General features: G+C 36.9%; 1 protein-coding gene across 2 annotated transcripts in view; it reads right to left on the bottom strand.

Annotated features, from left to right (window-relative positions):
- Positions 1–13,815, bottom strand: part of drp2 (dystrophin related protein 2) — a 143,536-nt gene that overhangs the window by 68,383 nt on the left and 61,338 nt on the right. For both annotated transcript variants that reach the window (XM_038289496.1, XM_038289497.1), the window contains exons 4-7: positions 7,329–7,449; positions 6,786–6,897; positions 5,579–5,735; positions 4,145–4,291 (exon numbers count right to left, since the gene is read on the bottom strand). In XM_038289496.1, coding sequence (XP_038145424.1) covers positions 4,145–4,291; positions 5,579–5,735; positions 6,786–6,897; positions 7,329–7,449 — 537 coding nt within the window. The remainder of the gene's footprint in view (positions 1–4,144; positions 4,292–5,578; positions 5,736–6,785; positions 6,898–7,328; positions 7,450–13,815) is intronic.

Below are 13,815 nucleotides of genomic sequence, written 5' to 3'. Positions count from 1 at the left end.
AGAATTAAGTTTGACTTTGCTACGCTACAAAAAAAAAAGCACCTTTATATTTGGTAGGTTTCCCATCAAATGGGATTTAGCCTGTCTAATCCTAGTTATTTAAAAAAAAAAAGTATTGGATTTGGCACATAAATCCCTGTCAGCTGGATGTTAGAATTCCTCCTCTAACAATGGGAGATAAATCCACTCACTGAGGAGAATACTCTGAAAAAAATAGATGGGGGGGGGGGGGGGGGAGATAAAGAAGACAACGCTCTCTTAAAAGAAGAACCTTATTTTAGTGAAAATCTACCATTACGACTCCACCAGAAAAAAGAAATAAAATAAAATACAATCTGTGAATCTTGATTCAAATTGTTTAACACTAATGGAGAACACTGTCACTGCGCCGGGGAGATGTAACTGCCAACTTTGCTGTGTTCTACTATCTATTTGCTGCACGGACAATTTGTCTTCCATAAGGAAGACAAATGACTAAATTACCAATGAACACAAAATATTAGCAAATAAAATCTGGAACTAAATTACTGCTGGTGTCAGACAAACCAAAATAAACAGCACTCAATCTGTTACAGGAATTAAGCATCCAGTATTTCAATGAAGACAGAACTGAAACCAATGACATTTTTTCTTTTCATTCCACTTACACTGGAAAATAGATGCCAACACTATATATAGCTCATATTTCATTGTGGTTCACTTCCAAGCACCCAGTACATTCATGCTTTTTAAATATTTGCTTGGCATTTAGTTGCTTTTGCACCAATGTTTAAGTTAAGTTTTTATACCTGCTTATAAGTGCATATCGAACTAAAACTCTAGAAATGTGGAAAGTAGAGAATAAAAACAGTATTATTAGTTAGTAACAAAAAATTAAATTACATTTTTTTAGATGAAGAGTGTGTAAAAGTCAGGTACTGAAAAGGGTTTTCGCTAATAATGCTAAGAATAAGTGCAACTGTTATGTATTTTTCGTTGAAATGAATATATCTGTGTGAATAATCTAAATATTGCTGTGGATCGCATGTAGGACATTATTGTTTAAATTTTCCCTTTAGCTTCTATAAGTTGCAAAAACATCCAGCAAACCAGATGAATAATACCAATAACTTTTGAGACAAAATTTAATCATTCTGATTCTGATATAGATCTGAGTGCTATTGACATAAAAAAATAAATTGGCAGGATAGCGAGCAGATGATTAATAGAAAGTGTTTTCAAAGATACACACCTGTGATATTCTGAAAACTTGAAAGCAAAATACAAATTAATAACTTTTGATTATTTAATAATCTCTTCACATAAATATTAAATCAGCCAATGACTTTACAACATCTAGCTATGCTAAATATGACTTGCTAAAGTTTAGAGATAAGCAATAGTCTTTCTTGTTTAAATTGAGACTTGCGCAAAAGTTGTTACAATTCGTTTATTTCTGTCATCTAAATGGAGGAAGAAAAATCTAAACTGGCTTCAAGAATGAGTGCAGCACAGGGGATCTGTGCTAATGGTTCATGTGAGAGAGAGAGCAGAGTTGCATCTTAATGGGTTCAGGTAAGCTGATTCAGAACAAATATAAAGAAGGACTAATCTGGAAAAAAAAACTCCCTTTTATCTTAAGGAAAAAATAACCATGAATGCATTGAGTGTTACAGTGCTTTCTCTTTTTTATATATCTACAAACATAAGCCTGAAATGATTTTCCATATGATCTGCTTTGACATATTGAAAAGTCTCATAATCCATGTGGGGATAGGAGTCTAAACCAAATAGGACTGAGTAATGACAGGAAAACATGTTTTTCAATAATATTGTAACATATGGGCACATATTTTTTTAATCTACCAAAACAAGAAAAAAAAAAAGACAACAGCATGTCACGCTTTCTAACTGGGAGGCTTACAAATCTTACACGCTGAGACTCTGTTCTGTGTTTTCTCTAAGATAACTGTAGGATTCTGGGCTAATTCTGAACCACAGATGCCACTTCAAAGCAGAACAAAGTGGGGATGCAAACTGGGTAGTGGATATAAATTTCCAAGGACAATTAAAGAGACTCTAAGTCATTATGTTACGAAAAGAGAGACAGAGAGAGGATAAAAAGATGTGCTGGCTGACATTTCAGACAGTGAAATATGATGTCATGAAGGTTATCTAATGGGAACCGGATGTTTTAACATCAGGTGAAAGCTGAGTGGGTTGTATTTGACTGGTAGGAGCAGAGACAGTTTACTGATGGTCGATGCAGCTGATGCTTGAAAAGCACTACAGTTTGCCGTGGTAGTGCATCTATACATTCAGCTCAGCACTGAAGTTCAGGTCAATGTTTTTAAGGATCATTGTGATAGCACACTGCAAATATCAGAGTATAACAATCTCAACAGGATTTCTTTTTTTTTTTTTTTTAGATCTCTAGAGCGTCATGTTTGGGGAGAACCTGAGATTTTTTTCCAGCTTTATGTACTGTATTATCCTGCTGCAGCTTAGTGTTCTAAGAAGTATTTTTTTGATACAGTGTTAATGAATAAATTCTTGTTGTCAACAAGGATATATCAAAACTGTACCAATTAGAAAAATAAAACAAATATGAGTAATAACAGAATCACTGCATCAGTGATTTTTTTCTCATGTATTCTAGCTGTCCCAGCAGGGTGGACAAAAGCCTCATCTTGGAATTTAATAACATTTTAAAACAGAGTTTTATATAAAAACTCCCAAATTCCTACTGACGTCTTTCAAGGCAGGATTTAAGAGTGTTCATGCTGGCTTTTAACTGCCTCTTGATATTACTATCATGTACCACTTTTGATGATCCCCAAAGCAGAAGCTCTCAGCCATATAAAGTATTAAAGATATGAGCAAAATACAAAAAAATGACTCAAAGTTGTGGCTTGCTGTGCAATTCAAATGGGTAAACCCAAGTCTTAGATTTATTATCAAATTTAAAATGCATGCAAATTGCTTAAAATATGATGTGTGCTGAAATCTGAAATTAATTCTGACAAAAGAGATCAGTCAGTCACCATTGGGCTTTGCTGCTTTACAAAAACAGGGAAGGTGAGTAAAGAAGTCTGCAGTGTACGAAAAGGTCCCTATGGACAGGTAATAATGTCATGATCTTGGCGCTGATGTCTGGTCTGATTGCTAAATTCATTCACCTGCTTATCTCCACCCAGTTCTCATTAGCACTCATCTGATCCACCTGCTTCAGCCTTTATTTATCTAGCCTACAGGCTAGTCAGCAGAGTCAGATTATTTGAGCCTTTGGTGAGAATTCTTTAGCGTTCCTGTGTTTTCTGATTGCCTGATGCTGACCCGTTCTGCCTTTGGACCTCTGAGCCTGCCCGTCCTCATTCAGTTTGCCTGACCTGTCATCAGACTCCTGCTCGATTCTACCTGTTTACCAAACCTGGAACTATTCCCCGACACCGTTCTGGATTTCCCTTGGGCACCTCTTTTGACCTCTGATCTCCTGGCTCTAACTACCGAGCATGTCTTCGACACCAGCTTTGGCTTCACCCTCTGGGTTATCCTGTCATCCTTCGTGTGCTCGGTTCTGATCTCCTGCCTCTCCTCCGACCTCCGAGGGATCAGTGCCTGGGACGCTCTGGGCAGAGCGTGCCGTATCTCGTTGGTAGCCTACCAGCTGGAACCGACGTTATCCTCTGGGCACGGACTGAACTAGTTCTAGGAATATTTGCTTTAGATCACATCTCTACCTGTTGGCTGAAGTGGAGGCACCAACCACACAATGCAAACTGCTTGCCTTTTTAGTACATGATGGACTATTTATCTGCAATCCTGTGTGGAGATTAAAGGATTCTAAAACAGAGCACATGAAAAACCTCTGCAAAAATGAAGCAGACTGCACTGCTTTTGCAAATTCCCCTCAGGGCGTTGAGATTTGGTCAAAAACACTGATTCCGACAGAGACTTCTCTTTAAATGAAAGCAAGAGGAAAATTGACCACAACAAATGATGTAACTTATTGACATGAAAGATTTTTTTCTTTCTACTTGGATAGAATCCTCTATAACCTTGTATATTACACTTGTATTTACACTTTTGGATTCTTTGATTACTTCAGGGTAAATTATTGCTGGCAGCATCAATCATGAAGCACAAACCTGCCAATAAACTCTACCTGAAGCACTTTCCACCTGCTGTTGAGATGCTCCAGAGCACGAGCATTTTCCATAGACAAATGGACATCCGAGATTGCCAGTTGGTGGGCTAACTCATTGACCTGCTTCATGCCCTCCTTCACCTGCGAGAGTTCCTCCTTAAATAACTGCAGGAGCACAACAGAGAAAAGAGACAGAGAGAGAAGAGCACAGATATTGAACATAGGAGCAGATGAAACCTTAAGATTTATTAATACAAATGTCAGAAACTTTGAGACACCTCCACTCAGCTGATCAAAGAAAATCTTTTTTTTTTTTTTACTCAGCAAGCTTTAATCTCTGTTAGACAAACTTTTTGACAGCAGCAGTATGCTTACATTTGAAAACTGAAGCAAAAGAATGAGTAATGATATTGACTACCCCTAGTATATGCAAATATGGGTAGTAAATAAGAAGGATAAATATTTGGGGTTAAAATGAAAACAGAATACAACATACTCAAGTATTGAAGATCAACAGAACAAGCTATTTGTTTTTATCTGGATATATTTTACTATGTAAGTTAAAATTAGTTGAAGCACAGAAAAAAAACTCCACAAAAAATCCACATTAATCCTCTGAAGATGCAGAAAAGTTAAATACAATACCATTAAATATAATAACAATACTGTTTTATATGTGTAGATAAAAGATTTTTTAACAAAAAAATCTACAGATATTTCAGTAAATTATGCAACAGCTTTTAAGGAAGTCAAAAAGAGTCATTCAAATATGTCACCTATGACCATAGGTTGATTTCTACATCCTATAGTTGGTTCATGTATATGGGCATCTACAAGTGTCAGAGTGAGGAAGAGCTGAGACATGCAGACGGGCAAGCTGACAAGCCTTCCCTAAAGACTGTGCCCGAACATGTGCTGGCTGTGACAGGGTGTCCAAACAGCGACATGATTTTTGTGAAGAGTCCTCAGTTATAATGAACAGTGCAACGCAATTATAGGCGGCAGCACCACTCGGCACTCCATAATGACTAAACCAATGACCTGTCATTTGTTTAACAACCTCTGTTCAGAGAAGGATCGTAACCCGTGCTGCTTGCAGCATCATTTTAAACTGGCATGTCTTTGTCATTGTCTGTCAGATCATAGCTACAACAGGATTATTTTTGCAGGCAAACAATCATTTTGAAGCTGCATTGGGTGATACAAATCTTGCATCCTGATGTGGGAGATCAGGGTTCAACTTTTTTTTTTTTTTTAAGAAAACTGATTTAAAAATCTTGTTTTTCAAGATTTGTAACTTAAAAAAGCTTAACGATGTGGACACTTTTGGGGCATTAAGAAAAAAAACAACAATCTACAGGAAAAACAGATTTACATTGGGTTAGTTATGTTGAATAGTTTGAGTGTTACAAGAGTTTGTGCTTTGTGTCGCTGTTTCCAGTGTGTGTCCACCTTGGTGGCATCAATGTGGTCCTGCAGAGAGTCTATAAAGAGGTCACCAACAGGCTCCCAGGCATCTCTCACACCCTCTGCCTGCTCTAGGGCCCCTGCAAGCTCCTCCATGGCTGCCTGGATCTGCAAGAGGTGCTCCAGTGTTCTCTCCATGTGCCTGCAGGTTTTGTTGAAATATACAATTAGGTAATCAGGATACTTTTCTTTTCTTTCCATCCATGGATGGATGGATGGATGGATGGATGGATGGATGGATGGATGGATGGATGGATGGATGGATGGATGGATGGTTTAAAACTGTTTATGCATTAGATAAATCATAGATAACATTTGAACCATTCAATTGTCATTTAGATGAATCACTATCCAGAAAATCTAAGACAGAATCCAATGTTAAGAACAAACAGTGATAAACGCTATGGCAACAGTGTATACACAATGTAATGCTGCAGGGAGTTTAATTTACAGCATAAAGAACAAGTATAAAGAAGCCATGCAGGATATTTATAGACCAGTTGAATAAAGATATCATCAACAGTATTTACAGATATAAAGTGCAGAAGGTAATGTTCTTCTGTTATAGAGTAGGGAGTGTGGGTACTGTAGGTGGCTAAGAGGAATAATGAGCAACTATAACGTGCTGTGAGAGTGTAGCAAGGTGAGGCTGCTTATTTTGTCAGACTGACTATCAATCTTTCGCTTTCTGAGGCAGAAAGCAAAATTAAGCTTTGCTTTCCAAAAAAGGAGGTTAATAACCACTCATTCATGATTTAGCATGAATTAGGGAGGTTATTCTTTTACATAATACCTTGGTTGGTTTGGATACTTTTTTAAGATAACAAATTATTTCAAATGTTTTGTTTGATAGTAAAATGAGCTGAAAAATCTGAAACGTTTAGTTTCAGTGGAAATCTGTAAGAATATGCAAATACCCATTTCCAGGATTTTATGCCTATAACTGTAATGCTTTTATGAGTAAGCAGCAGCAAAATACTTCTGATTGAGGTGAAACGCCCATGAAAAGTAATCACAAAAAACCTATTTGAAATTATTATTAAGAAAAACTGTGCTTACTGTTAACATTCTTTTAATTTATTTGAATATAATAGTTTATCATTTTATGGTAATGAAGTAGAGAAGCTGATTGAAGTTTAATTACTATACCTTGGTAATATCTATAAAGTACAAAAATAAAAAAGTCTCTGACCTGTGGCGGTCCACACAGCGAGCTGTTAGTTTTTCCCACAAGTCGCTGGCCACATTCGCCTGCTTCCACACAGATCGGCTCACATTCAAAATCCGCCGCCGTGGAGACACTTCTGTAGACAAAGTGGAAAGGAAAATGACTTTATTGAAGCACTAAACATCTATAACAAATCTGAAAAATAGAGAAATTAGTTTCCTCCTGATTGGTGCAAAAAATTGTGATCAAGAGTTGAATGGGAGAAGTTTAAGAAAAACAGACAGATGGGTAAGGAGAGAAAAATGAAAAGGAGAGAGAAAATAGCCTAGCACACTGTATTATTGATCTAAGCAGATGGTACAGTAGAGCTGATAAACTGGAGCTAATTGGTCCCAAACTGGACTCTTTCCCTAAACTTGGTATAATGCCAGAGTACAGATCAGTGCTACTAACAATTAATGGAGGATTTCACCTGCAAGGAGCCTAATCAAATGAACTCTGAGGGGAAAAATAAGTGTGACATTTTAGCTGGCGCAGCATTTGGCACCTAATATTGAGGGAGCAGACCTTTTCCGTCGGTCAGGGTCTCCTCAGGCTCCTGGAAGGGGTGCTGAGCCAGAAACGCCTGGGCAGACTCCAAAACCGAGTAGATGAAGGGCCCACGAGATTTGACATCCTCCATAAATGCCTGTGGGGGGTGGGGGTTGGGGAGGGGTGGGGTAATATTTGAAGAAGGATGACTCATGAAAGCAAAGCTGAACTTTGTCTTTGAATGAAAAAATACCATCAAATATATCAAATGAGAAACTGATTGGAAAAATCATTTTGTGGAACAAATTGTGCATAATTACTCTTTATCACTTATCACTCATGGCTTGTTTTCAAAAGCACAACAGGAAAACAACACTGCTTGAAAAAAGCTGAAATGATCATTTAATCAATTTGTATTTTTAGATTTTTTTATTTCGAGAATATTAAAAATAGTTTTTCACTCTTTTAAACACCACGTCTACACGTCGTTTTAGCAATTAGTAAATCTATTTAAAAAAACATTCAACATCCTTTAATTATTGTGATCACCCATTCTTAAAACAGGGTGCTAGAATGTCTTTAAAGAAATTATATTTTCAAGGAAGAGGGCAAAAATCTGTCCTCAATTTAGTTAATTTAAGGAAGGTTTCAAAAACTCTACTAATTACACAGTCAGGCTCTAATCTGTGTCTTCATACTAAGAGTATTTTAAGAGCTTTTTCCTTCCTGATTAGTGTTCATGTAACCGTGACCAAAGTAACAACATATCTTTTCCTTTGCATGTGTTGACATATTTTTATCAGCTAACTCGGTTAAATGAAATGCAGATTTCATTGAGGTACAGCATCAGCCTTGTTAGTGGATACAAACACAGCAAATAGGAGAGGAGTTAGCAGCTTTGAATACAGTAGCAGACATAATAAATGCTTCCACCAACAACTATTTAGCTGCTTTCGTAATTACTTTTATAACCAGGAGAGAAGTAATTATATCTCAGAACAATTAACTTGTGAATCTCTCGTGACTCTAAAGCTTCCAGGAAACATGATATTTACTTGCCTAATAAATTATTTATTTTTGTGTAAAAATGTATATAACAGCTTTTGAAATAAAACAACCCATCTGAGTTGCATCAAATGAGGTCTAAGAGAGAAATAAAGTCTGCATTCAGATTTCAGGCTTAAGGCACCAATTCATTCTTGACTTCTCCATATAAAGAAGAGTGAGTTGAAGTGAATGGGTAGCATGCAATGTTTGAAGACATTTTTAAGTAAGTGATGGACTGTATTCAGGAAATATGCATCCTTTCAGGTTTTATCCCACAGGATTACTTTAAAGGATTTGTGTTTGAACAACCACCTAAATCCACCACAATCAGTTAAATTCAAGGGCAAGTGTTGTGTTGTGTGTTACTTACCTCCCTAAATCCTGCTGCAGGGGAAAGTAGTGCTAAAGATACTTTATGAAAGGGATTTGACCATTTAATCAGGTTGTATTTTGACAAAAGCATGTCACAGTTTATTGAAACATTGGTAAAATGTCAGCTTGTGCCAAAAAAAATAATCTGTCTTCCTTAAAAGAGAACCTGCAAAACCAAACAGTTGTGTCTGCTTATGAACAACCAAAACTATACCTATAGAGAGTGTAAATCATCAAGCCGCTGTACATGGAGAAACAGTCAGCCTAGAGGCCCAAAGCTTGAAAGCTAACAGTACTTACTGTGCAAATCACAGAGTAGCAGCTTATCGTCGGAGAACACACACTTATGCCTCAACCTTTTTGCAATTCCCTTAACCCAGAGCATCCCCTTAAGCTTAGTAAAAAGTCATTGTGTCAACTTTCTCCATCTGTCCACACTAATCTTTGTTCTTTACAAAACACTCACTGCAGGTGCAAGACTAAGCACTAGGGATATTTCCTCTTTTCACAGTAATTTCTTTAGGCGGAGCCAGCATGTTGAATCCTCTTACGGTATAAAGAGATTACAATTCAAGCAAAAAAAAGAGAAAATCTACATCACTAGTTTGAATTGTTAACCTCAACTGTGACACTAATTCAAAGGCTTTAAACAAGAGCCCAACAGGCCCTATTAACGCCCAGGAAGTAGAGCTATACCAAAGCATTGACAAACACCGGCTGCCAATGAGCAAACAAGCAAAAGCATGTGACGACCGAAAGCTGGGGCGTGAGATAAAACTCCCAGTGCAACAGTCATGGAGCAAACCTGCCTGTCTTTCTCCACTTCTACTCACTTCAACCTCTTCACTCCCTACCCCTTTCTGAGTCCTCTCCAGCTCTCTATTCTTTCCCTCTCTATTTAGCTGCTTTGCTATGCAAAAGAGAAGCTGAGCCATGGATTTTCAGAGCCAGCTGTCATGTTAAAACTTTAATTCCACCAAAATTTTACACTCACAGGCTTCATCTTTGGTTGGAGGAACATTAACAGAGGAGCCTTCAGATCAGATTAAGATACATTATGCATGAAATGGAGAGAAGTCAGGGGGATGAAATAGCTTCATTGACTAAGTTTAAACGTGTTGATGGCATTAATTTTTGCTCCCTCTTGATGCTTCCTCTCAATGTGTGATACATTTTTATCTCATTTTACTATTTCACACAAGGCAGAAAATGCTACATAGATGAAATCTCTCCACTGGAGGAACGTTCATTTGTCTCAAAAGCCAGATCTATACATCCATGCCACTGCCAGAAAACACAACCCGTACATGGTATTCCAAACTAATATTGTTGCACGTATGTTAGTACAAAATAGAATTACAGTACAAACCAGATGTACACAGAGACTGCAGAATAAATCTACTTACAATCAATAATTCACATTTCTTTAAAAATGTTTCATTCTCCATAGAAAACTCTGAGGGAATTTCTCTTGTTGCTTTGTTGAAAAAGCAACAAGATAAATTTTTGTTGCGACTAAAAACACAAGAAGCAGAAACAACATGGATTATAAATAGTAGTTAAACTGAAAAATGGAACAGAAGATTTGGAGTTCCTAGACTCGAAGCTGATTCTTGTTTTAGTGCTTTGTTTAGAGTCAGTTTAGGAACTATAGCTCCAACTTCACCTGTTACAGTTATCTCCATTTAGAGATGGTATGGACATTGGAAAGGAGGCAACGTTATCATGTTTCTGATTTTTAACGGCAAAATTCATTTAAAAAAGAGCCTCAAATAAGTAAAATTAAATTGGTAAAATAACATTTATGTGCTTTTAAAAAATCTTCATATACAGTCTAATATAAAAAATGAAATTAAGAATTAAGAGACTTTTGTCCTTTGAAAAAACAGAAGACAAGAAAAGTTTTTGGAATATGAATGCTATTTTATTTATATTTTCTTTTTTCTTTATTTATAAAAACTTGGTTAAATATGGACTTAAATCTGGACTTCAGGTATTTTTAAGAAGAAAAGCAAGACTTGGGAGAGGAACTCAACATATTAATTTTCAAAATAAGATAACTTTATCCTCAATTTATCAATGTTCCCTGTAAGGGTTTTGCTAGAGAGATAAATATCTGGGGTTTTAAGATAGGTGGAAGAATTTGGGTTTTTTTATCAGCTCATTTATTTTCACAATGGTTTATATATAAGCTCTAATAACAGTTGTCTATGTCCAGGTTTGCAGCAGTTGTTCTATCTATCTATCTATCTATCTATCTATCTATCTATCTATCTATCTATCTATCTATCTATCTATCTATCTATCTATCTATCTATCTATCTATTTATTTATTTATTTATATTTAGCAGTTTTTTTGTATGTTTACAATATTTTGTAGAATATTAAGCATCTAAATTTTCTGTTTCTTACTTAAATTAGAAAACTCATACAACTTAACCTACATCCACTTTAACATGTTTTTACTATCATTATATTCCGCTTTGCTATTTTTTATGCACCACAACTATTCGTTTTGTACCTATGATCATGAACACTTTGCAATCTTTATTTTGATGGATTTGCTGTAATTAATTTAGCTTACATGTACTTCAGGAAATCGACTGACTAAAAAATGAACCAATATTATCTTTTTAAGATCACATCATGTTATCATGGAAGGAAAAACCCTGCCAAGATGCAATCCTCTTTTGAAAAATATTCTCAGGCATTGCAAAACAGGACAACCATGAGATGATTAAAAAGTATAGAAAACACAATGTGACAGAAGACAAAGATGGTGCCAATAAGTAAAAAAAAAAAAAAAAAAAAAAAAAAATCATACTCAAGGCAAGTGCATCAAAGGACTGAAAAACTACAAACTTTTGGAAACTGCTCGAATTTCAGCCAAGCTGGCAAACAGGACACCTGTGACAGTCGTCACTATGACATGATGAGGGTGACACTCAGCAGAGATGAGGCCAACAGGCATTACACAGCAAACAGCTGAACTCTCCATATAAGAGAAAAGGCACAGATTAGGCAAGGCAGAAGACATACAGAGAGTGATTTGGTGACAAGAGTTTTCAGGTTTGTTATTTAGAGGTAACAAAAACACCTGCCCCAATAATCATGGAAAAGTTTGACAGTTGTTATACTTTCTCAGAAACTACTTCAAAAAGAATCTATAAATCACCATCTTTAGTCTGTTCTTTGTCCAATCGAGAAATATGTCTGACAAGTTTACCACACCGCTCAGATAGCAAATGATACTTTTCTCATTGTGCAGACATTACTACCATTTACTGCTCTATTCTTTATAGGCCAGTAGTCAAATATTACATTTTTAACATCATGATACAGCTTTTTCTGTTATTTACAAGAAACTTTTTACAACTGACTTAAAGTATTCCTAAATTCTGAAATAATTAATGGTTTTAAAAAGGGGAACATTTATTTCATCAAGCCTTCTTCTGGTGGGGTGTGTCTGAAAAACCTCAGTGGGAAGGTGTCCAGGGGTCGTCCAGAGTCCAATGCCCCTTAGCTTACCCCTCTTGATGTAGAGGAAGAGCCTTGAGCCCCTTCTGAAAGGCTGAGCTTGTTGCATAATGACTAAGTTGGTGTTCTGCCACCCTTCACAGCAGGCTCAAGTCACCTGCTTCAATCTCATTTCTTCGGTTGAGACCAAAATTTTATAACTATAGGTGAGAACAGGAATGCAGATAAAAAAGGTAAGCTGAGAGCTTTGCCATTTGGTTCTCTGAATATTCTGCCATAGTAGGCCTCATCACAGGTGGGGAAGACTCAAAGTAACAACACTGGACCCATAACCTTGTGGTCGGGTGCCAGCAGAACCACCTTCTTATTAATGCAAGGAAAATCAAGGAGCTACTGGTGGACTTTCGCAGAAGCAGAGCCACCCCACTGTCACCAGTTAAAATCCAGGGAAGGGACATTAAGATAGTGGATAAGTACCTAGATGTTCACCTGAATAACAAACTGGACTGGACGCACAACACTGACGCTCTGTATAACAAAGGTCAAAGCAGATTCTTGCTGCTGAGGAGACTCAGGTCTTTTGGAGAACAGGGGGCGATCCTAAAGACCTTTTATGACTGTTGTGGCATCAGCCATCCTCTATGGAGTGTCTGTTGGAGCAGTGGCTTATCTGTAGCTGAGAGAAAGCGGCTGGAAAAGCTATCAGGAAGGCCAGCTCTGTGATTGGATGCCCTCTGGACTCAGTGCAGGAGGTGAGAAACAAAAGCATCCTAACTAAATGTACATCTCTGATGGATAATGTCTACCACCCCATGCATGAATGTAATGCTGAACTGGAGAGCTCCTTCAGCAATAGACTGCTGCACCTTAAATACACCAGGGAGCATTATCACAGATCCTTCCTCCAGCAGCTGTAAGACCCAACAACCTCAATAAGTTGTTACATTTGTGCTGATTTTTAGACAGTCCTGCTAATCAATATGCTGATTTTACAATGCAGAAGCTTAGCCCGCAGTTTACAGTAAGTGATGTAAGAAAACAGTTACTTCAGCGATAGAATAAAGGTGTTACTTTATTGTATCTCTTATAATATATCCGTTGGTTGTGCTGTTCTTTTTAAATCTCTTTGCAGGGGAAGAAGCAGACAAAAGATGTTTTGTTGTTATCTCCCTTTTATCTCTTCATTCTTTCGTCTTTTCTCCTTTTTTTCTGTTTTTCCTTTACTCTTCTACTTACATTGCAGTGTCCATAAAATCTGTAAAACTCCCTGCATAATTATAATAATGCAATTTATATGCATAAATCAAGCGGATCACTATGGCTATAGCCGTACTGCTCTACTTGTGAAAGTAAAATCTGTTGGGCTCTCTTATTGGCATCAAGACAATTGTTCTTATTGCCACATTGCCAGACAGGACACTGTAAAAAAAAAAAAAAAAGGAGTTACACATCTTTTGCCAGTACATGTAAGCTTTCTGCTTTCTACAAAAAAAATAACAACTTGGAAACGTCTGAGGGAGGAGGGGGAAAGGAGGAGGGGAAAGGTAGTGCAAAGTCAAATAGTTTGTCAATTAGCATTAGTTTTATCCTGAAGGGGAGCATTTGTCTTATGAAAAGTATCATTCAC

Source organism: Cyprinodon tularosa, unplaced genomic scaffold, assembly GCF_016077235.1.
Source record: "Cyprinodon tularosa strain WSP-4 unplaced genomic scaffold, ASM1607723v1 ctg27, whole genome shotgun sequence".
NCBI lineage: Eukaryota > Metazoa > Chordata > Actinopteri > Cyprinodontiformes > Cyprinodontidae > Cyprinodon > Cyprinodon tularosa.
Note: the sequence above shows the minus strand (reverse complement) of the source record. Positions and strands in the feature narration are given on the sequence as shown.